Source organism: Morone saxatilis, unplaced genomic scaffold (assembly GCF_004916995.1).
Source record: "Morone saxatilis isolate NCDOM2014 unplaced genomic scaffold, NCSU_SB_2.0 Contig21, whole genome shotgun sequence".
NCBI classification, from domain to species: domain Eukaryota; kingdom Metazoa; phylum Chordata; class Actinopteri; family Moronidae; genus Morone; species Morone saxatilis.
Window position 1 is genome coordinate 145,387 of NW_023339774.1, and position 12,090 is coordinate 157,476.

The 12,090-nt window shown below is 39.7% G+C and overlaps 1 protein-coding gene across 1 annotated transcript in view; it reads right to left on the reverse strand.

Annotated features, from left to right (window-relative positions):
* Positions 1-11,713, reverse strand: part of nrg1 (neuregulin 1) — a 32,441-nt gene extending 20,728 nt beyond the window's left edge. The window contains exons 1-4 of the mRNA XM_035668154.1: positions 11,029-11,713; positions 9,936-10,928; positions 5,886-6,024; positions 515-573 (exon numbers count right to left, since the gene is read on the reverse strand). Coding sequence (XP_035524047.1) covers positions 515-573; positions 5,886-6,024; positions 9,936-10,635 — 898 coding nt within the window. The 5' untranslated portion in view covers positions 10,636-10,928; positions 11,029-11,713. The remainder of the gene's footprint in view (positions 1-514; positions 574-5,885; positions 6,025-9,935; positions 10,929-11,028) is intronic.
* Positions 11,714-12,090: the final 377 nt, after the last annotated feature.

Below are 12,090 nucleotides of genomic sequence, written 5' to 3' on the forward strand. Positions count from 1 at the left end.
ATTGAATTGAATATATATTTATATATATATAAGTTTTGTGGCCACCATAGTTTTTCCTTCATGTGATTTTGGAGAGGTATGTGCCTGCATGGGTGCAACTGTCAAATAATACCATAGAACACTGCACATCTTCCAGCTTTTGGATATAGAATACATTTGACCTTGCGATTCCTATTGGCAGTAGTCATACCTTAACAGCTACATACAGAGCATAGAGACAAGCATAGAGACAAGAAAGACTGGAACACTGATAATTTACAAATCTCAGTTTGTAAATGCACAAACTCTTGTCATTTGAAATAAATAATATGGAAATAAAATTTCTATAACTTCTACAATACCACATGCAGCTTTAACATACAAAATAATACAGAGAAACAAACATCAACATGCAAAAGGTTTGGGGCTGCATAGATCACAGATCTAAGGAGAAGAAAAACAGGAACATAGCACAATAACTGTTAACTGACCATGCTATCAATCCGAGAACAGACAGAATAGGAAATAGACATACTGTAAAAGCTGGCCATTACATAGTTTTGGCAGCGATCACCAGTAAATTCATTTGGACACCTGAGAAGGAAAGAAAAGAAACAGACAAGAAGAGGGAGGTAGTTAGTTTATGAAAGAATTTTGGAAAACCCACGACAGTCATCACTGGTGTTGGCAAGAAGGGCCAGTTAGACCAAGATGTCGAGTCTGTGAGCCTGAGTTCTATTAATCACCTCAGACCTACATACACATTGTGTATGCAATTTAGGGAGATTATAAGAGACAGAAATTTGCATGTACATTCATGGCCACTCAGGACAAGCCTAGACTGTAATAGAATCCAACATAAGGGGTGTCATCATGACCCTACCCAAATTGCAACATAGGTCCTGATGCATGGTAATCAAAAGAGAATATAGCATTCCCAGTAATGGCTCTGTTTGTCCTGATGTGGAAACAGCCCAACCAGTGATCCCCTGGGTTTCATGTATGCAAGACCTTTTTTTTAACAACCGAAATTGAACTTGAAACATCAAAATCATGGCTGCTCCACCAACCACACAGTGGTCAGGCTAGCACTGGACCGTTGGGGAACAAGAGTGTCCTCCTGTGTGTTGGTTTCTGATATGATGGAGGTGAGGCTGAATGGAAAGAGCAGTAGGTAGTATGTCTTACCTCCAGATAAGACACATCAATTCAACTTGAGATGGAGGCAGTTCACTGCTCTGAATGGCATGGATGAGGTGTGATGAGATGTGAAGTACATGCAAATTTCAGTGCACTACTTTGCAGAGGAGAGTATGCTTAAAGGGCTCCATTTGAGCTCATACAAATAGACTTAGTTAGCAGATCAGAACAATGTCTAACCGATTCATATCCCTGTATATAAGGGAAACATGGATTTCTCTGTCATTTCTTGGAGAAAACATGACACGGGTGAAACACCAGCAATGACATGTGGGATTGAATACAGTTGTGTGCACATACGTTTTGGGTCTGAGACTTTCTTAAGCACAGCTTGTTCACATCGGTGCCCAGTGAATCCAGCCAAGCACCTGGTTGATGGGTAGAAAGGAAAAGAGATAAACAGCGCTGACTGTGTGAGTACACATGGACCAACACAAAGACATCCAGTGTACAAACATAGCAAAAACAAAATCCTGAATTATGTTCACTAACAAAGTTTTTTTGAAAATCCAATTTCAACGGTTTTCAGATTCTCACGTTCTAGAATATCTGCACATGGTATGTTTAAGGTAATGGAAAAACTGTGATTATTGATTCAACTTTACCTGCAATTTTTTGAACATGTGGATTTAAATTGTTCTGAACAATGTTGGAATCCACTGCCAGACAGTCTTGCAAGACCACCACAACATGCAAGTTGAGGGTCACATGGCTGACAGAGGTAATCAAACTAGCACTAATTGGCATTCTGTATTCTCCAATTGCCAAGTTTTACTCTAGCTACCTCATGGTCCCCATGGATCCTTACAAAGTCTTAAATGTAGTTTTCAAGTATTCAAGGTCTAAAAATGTATTAAAATGTCTGGAATACAGGAGGGGAAATTTGATCTTTGGGCTATTTTTTTGTTCAGTTTTTATGTAAGTATTTTATATCACACAAAAATAACCCTTGTTTGTGTGTTAAAAAAAACCTTTCACCTTTCAGCAAAAATCAACATTTAAAAAACCCCGTCATTTGTGTGATTTATGTAAATCCAATGAGTTTTTTAAATTAGGAGGGGGCTAGGTTTCTTTCAGGACAGAGTCACAGGGAATGAGTTAACGGCCTCTTAGCAGAATTTAGTTTTATTTTAGTTGACATCAGGACCAGCTGTGCAGAATATGCTAGAGCATTAATGGGTATGGTGGAGCAAAGTTCTTTTAAATTATGAAATAATTAAAAAAAAACATTTTTATTTTTTTGTTTGGCTGCTGGGCCAGTAAAACTCTGAACTACTGGCAGAGGGGGCCAGTGGGGAAAAACAATTGTGGACACTGACTGTAAATCACCATTTTAAAGCTGAGAATCCATTACCTCCCCTAGTGGGTTTGTATCTTTGATACCTTTTTCACCCCAGATGAGTTTGCACTCTTTGCTTGGTAGGTGTTCTAGTACATTTGTACTTTGTGTGGCTATGAATATTTCCTTTATTCAAATTCAGTAAAACCTATGACAGTGCATGCTGCAGTCAAGTTAGTCGATTCATTGCTCAATTCTACATTTACCAGTAAATGGCTATTTTCGGTGGCCATGATCCCAGAAATGGTAGATTAGGTTTAAGAGACTGTGGGCCCCTATATCAAACCCGGCACAAAGCAGCACACAGTGTGAAAGATTTAGTGGCATCTAGCGGTGAAGTTGCAAATAACTGAACCTGCTTGTGTCTGTTATGTCTGGGAATGAGAAGAGATTTTAAAGTGTGTTGTGGCAGGAATCCATCTTGCCTTGCGAGCTATGCGCTTGTGTCCAACAGCAGTGGTTCAGACCAATCAGCACCCTGGTATGAGCTATGGGGGCGTGGTTTAATGCTAAGTGTGTGTGACAACACGTGTGGGAAGGGACTGTTAGCTTAAAAACAACAATCGTGGCTCGGAGGCAGAGCGGGTGTTCCACTAATCGGAAGGTTGGCGGTACGATCCCCGGCTCCTCCCGCTGCAGGTCGAAGTGTCCTTAAGCAAGACACTGAACCCCAAATTGTGTGTATGAATGATTAGTTTCCATTCTGATGAGTAGTTGGCACCTTGCATGGCAGCCACTGCCATCAGTGCATTAATGTGTGTGGTGTGTACAGCGCATTGAGTGGTCGAAAGACAGTCCATTTACCAAGGCTTTTCTCCATGGCAAAGATGTTTTCACTCTTCTCTCTCAGTAAGAGTTTGTTGATCTAACTGGTTGAAGTTCACCTGTGATAGACAGTGATAGACAGATGGTTCATCCAATCACCTGCAGTATTTTTTAAAGGGGACAACAGCAGTTCTGTCATTTTGTGGCTGATTAGATCCAGAGTTGTTTCTCTTTCCCAAAAGAGAGAGAAAATATGTTTTAACATCTCTGTTTGTCGTGAATATGTTCTCATTATGTCACACACAGCAGTCATCAGACAGACGAGCACCTGTTTGTGTACAGAAGAATCCAAGGGGCTGCCCAGGCCAAACACCAGCTTACTTATCTGTTCTGCATGGTTCTCACAAAGACGTAGGTCTCAATGGGCATTCTTAAGAGGATTGTCTTCATCTACTCCTCAGCTCTCCTCAAAGAATCTGCACACTTGCATGGTAGTCTTGTGATCCCAGGCAATCGGAGATCTTTGTTTCAACCCAGTTTTAGCAATGAAAGCTAAAGAGAAAGTCCTCATTCTCTATTGTGAGCCCACTTTGCCCTTTGTCCTGAAATGTATTTGACTCACTGGAGTCAATGAGCCTCATGTACCACTTGCACTCGAACAGATTCAGTTCATGTACGAGTAATTTATGGGAATTTGTAGCATTCAACATTTCTCTTAGATATGATTAACATTTAGTGGTCCAGACCTGCTGTCCGACTTGATCGACCTGAAAAACCAATGATGAGCCATGATGATCTCCAAATGAATTTGGAGATCATCATGGCTTACCCATTTATGGAGAGGTTTTCTTTGGATTTTATGATTGTATTGTCATATTTTGTCACAAACATTTTTACAATTCACTAAATGTTAAAAAGAGAGTTTCACTTCAACAGCTGATTCAGGATTTTTATGCAGGTCGCTGACTATCCATTGCATCCAACAGTGTTCCATCAGCTACTGTTGGCTATGATATTATCCTCTTTGATATCATCTCATGTTAATCATGGACCACTATGCGTTAGATAGGAGTCTGACTCTTAAATTGAAATGTTTATGCATATTATATCAGTAGCTTAAGATGATCAGCTTAAAAGTTCTGAGTTAGCACCTTTAGTATTTGGAACAACTAGCTCTTGAACAATAAGATGTAAGTTTCATATTTAAAAACATTTCATATCTTGTGTTGCTGAGCTCATTTTCACATTATGGCTACTAGGCTGACCACCCAAAAGTGTTTCTGCTTTCTCGACCAACAAAAAGTAGAAAACTGCATTTTCATTACTTGTAGTTCAGTGTTGACAGCTGAACCTAAATAGAACTGATAAGATACATTATTTCAAAGAATGAAGAAATGGTCAGCAGATTTGTTACTGGATACAGATTTGATAAAATGCTATCGAACATGAATCCTAACCACACATCACTCAATACTGTTGGTAGTTTAGCCACTGATTAAAGTCTAAATCACTATGAATAAACAGAAGTTATAAACCTATAAATTAGTCTGTTATAGGTCTTATGCAAGGGAATATATTCTGCACATGTGTGAAAGGGGATACAGTTACTTGTATTAGGGTGAACAGTCACTTTTGACTCTCCCAAAGAACTCAACTTTTTAGTTTTAACCATCAGATGCATGCATAAAAAACAGCTACACAAAATTGCAAGTTAGCTAATGTTTTGCTTTAACATTAGCTAACTTAAGATGTGACTATATATGTGCCACTTTTCTACAGGGACGAGCCTAGCACATAACATATCTACATAATTACAGGAAAGGAGAAAGTTGACTGAGGTTTTGACTGAGACTCAACTGTTATTGGAATTCAGAGTAAAAAGGGGCAGGAAAGGTCATGATTGACCTTGATCTTGTTGATATTTTGTTCAGTGAACAGTAACTCAGAAGGGGCAAACCAAATGATGGCTGTAGATGGATGTGGATAGATGCTCGTGTTTCGCACCCGCAATGTATTTTCTCCTTTGCGGTCAGAGGGGGAGGCTGAAGTGAGGAAGTTCTGATCTGCAACTATACCCTAGATGCCACTAAATCCTACACACATTTGAATCCATAAATTTCACTGCTGGGCCTTGCGCTGCAGAAACACAGTGTCACATCGTTGTAGTTGTTTAAAAATCCTTTCATTAAGAATCCGGATGTATAAAAAAACACAACTGGTGTTTCACATGACTGATGTATCTTACTCACATTAAATAAATGTGCTGCATTGTTCTGCATTTCTACTCTTTGTCCTTGTACAATAATAGATTGTTTCATATTTTTGATGTTTTCATTAATTCATGTTTACTCTATTTTTGATCATGTAGCTTCAACAATGTTTCCCTCGGTGGTTGCTCTGCTATATTAGTACTCTCCGTAAAGTAATTGGTAGCTTACTTAAATATACTCTATTTTGAAAACGACACCCCCAAACCTTTACACCAAAATTACATTCTGCTGGCATTCTTCAACATATAGAGGGTATAACTGCATTAAAACATTTTCATTCCGATGAAAACTTGAATCAAAGTCAGTATTATAACCCACTGTCCATGTCATACCTGCAGAGAAACTTTGTGCTGCCTGGCATGATTTCAAGGGTGAAGCATTCCCCTCCATTAACACAGTAGTTCCTCTGGCTGTCACTGCAGCGCGTTACATGACTGGAGGTCTTGGCTGTAGTGGTGGTGCTGGTGGCAGCTGCAGAAGACAAAGTATAATTAGTACAGCAAGAAAACAACACTGGTACTTCAATAAATAACCCTAAATTGTGAATGGAGTTTGGTGTGCAAGCTCTGCTTCAAGAGAAAATGCATTGCTTTGATTGTTTTTGTGAACTTTAAAACATTGCTGTCAAAGCCACTACTGTTTATGATTTACTTTAGAAATATGAATCAGTGATCAGTGGATGCATTAGAAAAAGACCAAGCTGTAGCATCCATTAATCAGTAGCCTAATATGGACAGTAAATATTTGGCACCAATTTAGCTCCAGTGTCTGCCTAATGCACTGGGGTGCCACAGTTACAGCTGAGGGGTTTCAGTAACACATTATCATCTTCCTTGTGCTTGATGGAGAGCAGAGAGGAATGCAGATTTCTCAGCTTAGTTTTCAGAAATATAAATGTTCAAAACCATTAAAGCAGTAAGAGCTAGGGTTGTATTTGCAGAGCATTTGTGAAAGTGAAAAACATTTGAGCAAAATGGTCTATATGTGAATCAAATATGTACACATCTTGTTAAAAACTTAAAATAACAAATAATCAATCAGTTGTAAACATGACAACAAAACATTTTAGCAGTTTACATCCAACACACTGATTACACAGACTGTTGGCCTAAAAAAAATTTAACTTGTGCTTGGTTGCCAGTATTATTATAGTTTAATAAAGCTGTTTTAGATTTTTATTCATTTATTTCTAACTCATCACTTCCTGTACATGTTTCACAATCAATACATTTTAATGGGAAGGCAGGCTCAAGCTTCATTGTAAAACCACCACAAGTTTTGACAAGTATTAACAATGCTATCAAGGTTACTAACAAAAAGGTGCTTCAATGGAATTTATCTAAAAATAGTTTCTAACATTTCTTTGTCTGCCCCTCTTATTCTTTCAAAATCTGTATTTTCTAACAAAGTATTTTATTGCGATGTAGAAAACAACGAGTGATATTACCGGTACTTTGCATGTAAAAAAAAACAACTACAATTTGGAGCTAGCTGAAATGGTTAAATGAAGACATGCAGTAGCCTCCAATTTAATGTAGATTTAACTGTTTTGTATCTATCCTTATAAAGGACATACAGACGGCAGATTGCCCACAGAGCTGTTTGTAAGGGTGTATCTGTACACCAGGTCTCTTCAGCTATCTCAAGGGAGAAAAATGTCAGGAGGGCTACTCTGTGAACTTGACAAACCTCCATATTAAACAGAAAAGGGAAGCACGGTTTCAGAACATGTAATAAAGTCTAGTCTCAATATACTTTTTATTTAATAAAAACATATCATTAATGTATCTAAATATTTTGACACAGTGGAATCCAAGTACACTTCCTTGAAAGTGTTCTGAAAACAAACATCTAAGATTAAGAATGAGATTACAGAGCATACTCTGTGGGAACCTCAGAAGCAGCTTTCAGGCTTTAGACAAGTAGAACACACTGGCAGAGAAAAGGGACAATAAGCAAGGAGGGGTAACATTTAGTCACAGATGAATTAAAAAAAAGAATGTCTTCTGTCCTGCCCAAGTATAAAGTATACTGTAGTTCTTCTTTGTAATGTAAATTGTAAAGCCCAAAATCTTAAAGGGCATTATTTCAAAGAATAAAGGAATGGTCAGTGGATTTGTTACTGGATACAGGATTTAATAAAATGCTATTGTATATGAATCCTAACCATACATCAATGAATTCTGTTGGTGGTTTAGCCATTGATTAAAGTCTTGACTGATAACATTTACAAAATCACTAATGAATAAACAGAAATTATAGACCTATAATTTCTCTGTTATGGGTCTTATGCAAGGGAATATATTCTGCGTGAGAGGGCACACAGTTACTTGTATTAGGGTGTTTCTGCAACCGTGTCCTTGTGCACATGCACAAACCAAACAAAATGGGGACGCACTCATGAAAACAGCTCCATAGCATTACCAGTGGTAAAAAACCCATAGGGGTACCTTTAATGAAGTATTTTAGGTATGAAACCCTAATCATACCTTAACCAGTTTATTAACCATAACCATGAGATTTCCCTAAATTAACCATTAACAGTGGAGAAATGACTACTATTAGCCAAGTAAACCGTTTCCTAATGAGTTTATGGTCTCTATTTCTAGTGTCAAGTCTTCTTCCATACAGAATAATGTTCATTTTGTAAATTATGGTCCAATTCAGAGTAAAATAAAACAGGGTAGGCTTTAGGGCGTGGCTACCTTGTGATTAACAAGTCATTCTCCATCCAGCACAACACACCAAACTCAGATCAAACTGTCAAACTAGGCAGTGCTGATCAAATTGCAACAGCTGGAAATGTATATGTAGTGGCTGGCAGCTCCTTCAAACTTTTTTTTTCAGCTTTATTGCTGAAAACATAATTGATGTCTGATTGGGTTGATTTTTAAGGGCTAAGATAGAATTGTTCAAATCGGGGCGCACAAGTAGATGGCCACTGTTTCTTTTTATGTGAAGATTAAACCATATTATTATCACTATCTTGTTGCTGCTATTTACATTCCTTAAGACACAAATCCAAAAGATGCACTGCAGAATTATTTTCTGGGTGTATACGTGTATGTATATATGTATATAAATAACTGTATATATTGGTTTATTTATTTTAATTATTATTTTCTATGTGCAAAGGAACTGCTGACTTTCATTCCTTTATACAACCTTGTGTTGTATAATGATGAATACATTTCCTTGAGAAATTTCATATTTCTTTCCTCAAATCTTTTCAGAAAGATATTTGAGTGTACTGTTTATCTGTAATTGTTTCTGGCTATGGATGAGTCGACTCGCAGTATGTCACCGCTTCGCTTTCTGACACTTGAAACTCAAAATCCTTACAAACAGCAGAACAGATCGTCTTATGGAAATTTAATAGCTGTTGACTATGATAAAATCTCACAAACGCATACCTCCTGATGGATAGGTGGCATTCGTCAGGTCAGCAATTTGCAAAGTTTGTCCAGTTAAGAGAATTTGGTGAATCTGAGAGCATTATATACCTTTATTGAGGCAATGGTTGGAACCTGACCCTCCACCCACCCCATCACCTTAGATTAGCTAGCCCACATACAGTCTAATAAATCATAATGATGTGACTACAACAGAAACGTCATGGTGGTCAGCCTCTGGCAGACAGACAGTAATAGCGGGTTGTTTTTCCCAGTGGCAGAGGAATGGAGGGGGCATCAATTAGCCTCCAGCAGGCTCTGACCTTGAAATGGAGCACAGGCAGAAAACAGGAAGTCTCCCTGTAGCACAGCCTGGAGTTTCAGTTTGTGTCCCGCATCATTTATTGATTTTCAGTTTTTCATTCGCCTGGAAATATGCATCCACACATTTAGGAGATCTTCCATATTGTATACCGCCAGACATTCAAAATAACAATCATAAAGACTTTATTGTAATTTATTGTAGCCAAAATCACTGTGGTATAATCTAACGGATCATAAATACTTTAGAGAGAGTGAATGTTAGAAATTATACATTCACTCACTGTATGGGTAGAGTAGGCTTGAATAGAACAGTTGCACACCTATCTGTGTAATAATATTTCAAGAGGCTTAGTCATGGGCCTCTATGCTACACTCTGCAAGTCACAACGTGTCTGTTTTCAGGCAAAGTCCTGAAAGCAGATATTTCCTGGCACAGTTGAAGGAACACAATGTTTACCAAATCAATGATAAAACAGAAAAGGGAATTTGAATAATTTGTATCACAACACTTAGCCTGTCTTTACAATGATGAAAATTACAGTCCAAGGTTAAGCAGTACTGTATACCTTGTCCACGACGTTAGAGGCCAGTTTTGGAACAAAGGACATCCTGTTTAAAAGAGAACCCAATCCCAGTGTTTTCCCTGAACAAGTGTTTGGTACTTACAGATTGTTGGGATGGTTATGTTGTTCAATTTCTGTGTTGTCTGAGGACGAGGAGTCTGCTTTGGGATGGTGGGATGTTCGTTGTTGTATTTCAACGTAGAGGGATCAGATTGAGTCACTCGTGGGGACTGAGGCATGTACGGCCCTCGTGTGGATTTGTCTTCCATTATAACATCAGGAGGTCCAGGGGTAATGACGATGGCGGTGGTCAAGGAGACAGTAGACGGAGATGAATGAGGAATCGTCACAGTTAGCCCCAAAGTGGGGTCAACTGATATGATAACTGGGTCCTGTCCAAAACGCTTAGCATCTAAATGTGTGGATGGTTCGTACTCAAAGATCTTATCCACAAAGACCCATTTGAGGCCAGCTGTGCAGAGGGCTAAGCTAAGCAGACAGGCCAGGATGGGCAAAATGCAGATTTTCTCAGAGTGCAAGCAATTGTTAATCTGTTCCATTTCTATGCACACACAGCAGGTCCCTGGCAAGGCCACAATTCCCAAAGCCCCTAAATGCTCTCCATCACCACCACCTTCCTCTGCAGCTCCCTCTGCACCCTCCTCCCCACTCTCACCAGCTGCCTCTGTCTCCTCTGGTTTCTCCTTGGGGACTTGTCCAGTATCAACAGTAGAGCTGGTGGGGGAGGTTGATCCAGAAGGGGGAGCTGGCCCTGCAGAGAGGTCCCCCATTCCCTCAGTCATCCTTTCCAACTACTGGATGAAGGGTCTCGGAACACCTCTATTGACTATTAACTCAGAGCATTACACGGTGGCTGTCTGCCACCAGTCTCCTCAAGTATGTTTTCCATCACAAAGGTGCAGAAACAGAGCTGGGATTTTAGAGGGAAGTAAAAAGAGTGACAGTTTTTTATAGTGAGTTGAATAGTCTGGGAGGTATGTAGACAGCCTTCTGCGCATGAGGGAAAGGAGTTCCTTACTCACGCTTTCTCACAGGAAACGCAACCATGAGTCTATAAATAGAATCGTCAAATTTGCTGCAGGAAAAAACAAAAAAAGATTGCCAGAGAATTAGATCCTTTAAATGTTCTACATGGTCTAATGGTGAGTAATGGTGGAATAGTAGCGCTCACTCACCTGAGCACTTGAGCAGAAGAGGCGGTGTCGAAGTGACGGGCTAGCTGCAGCTGCAGTAGCTGTAGTGCAGAGGACAGGACAGTCAGGCACTGCAGTGGCAGGAGGGACATGCTGTCTTGTCTGTGGAGCTCCAAGTAGCTGAAAGGCTGAATCATCAGGGAGCGGCAGGTGCCCTTCCTCTCAGCGCAGCCACAGAAACAGATGAGTAAGGGGAAAGAGAGAGAAAGAGAGTCAGGGAGGAAAGGAGGGAGGGGGGTGCTGCAGTAGCACAGAAGGGCAGAGAAGACAGGATACTCCCCTTTTTCTTCTCTCACCCCTCCTCTCCTTATCTTTCCTCTCCAAGTGGTAAGCAGGGCCTCCTCCCTCTCTGCCTCTTTTCCTGTCTGGTGGTGTGTCCGTGCTCTCTTTGTAGGCTGCTACCAATCCCAGCACAAAGCATCCAGCTAAGCAAGTTCCTACTTGATCCAATTAGAGCGCATGTCAGCGAATCACAGACAGGCAAACTGCTGTAACCACCCCCTCCAGCACCACTCCCCATTGATTATGCTGATACTAAGGGTGTGTTTTCTGTCAAGGGGAAGGAGTCAAGGAAGCAGACATATGATCCACCCCAAGAGGATGCAGCCATTGTGTTCTACTCATCTGAAGTATCTGCCTTCATTAGTGTAATAACATAATAAAACAGATTATAATGTCAATGAATAAACCAATGACACACACTTGTATATATATATATATGTATAATATATATATGATATTATATATATATATATAGACGAGGAGAGGAGAGGAGATGAGAGGAGGCAGGAAGAGGAGAGAGAAGACAGAGTTACTTTCAGCATTTTATTTTGGTATCCCAATTTGGTCAGATATAATTAATTTTAAACTTAGGTATTGATCACAAAAACCCACACTTCCTCTAACAGCATTGAGTGGACAGAAAGCCCCAAACCACCAATGAAACTATCAAATCCCCAACCCCCAACCACGCAGGCCTAATAGGCTAGCAGGACAATCCAAAGTCTTCTTGAGGAGTGGAGCTTAAATAAGAAATGGAAAGGG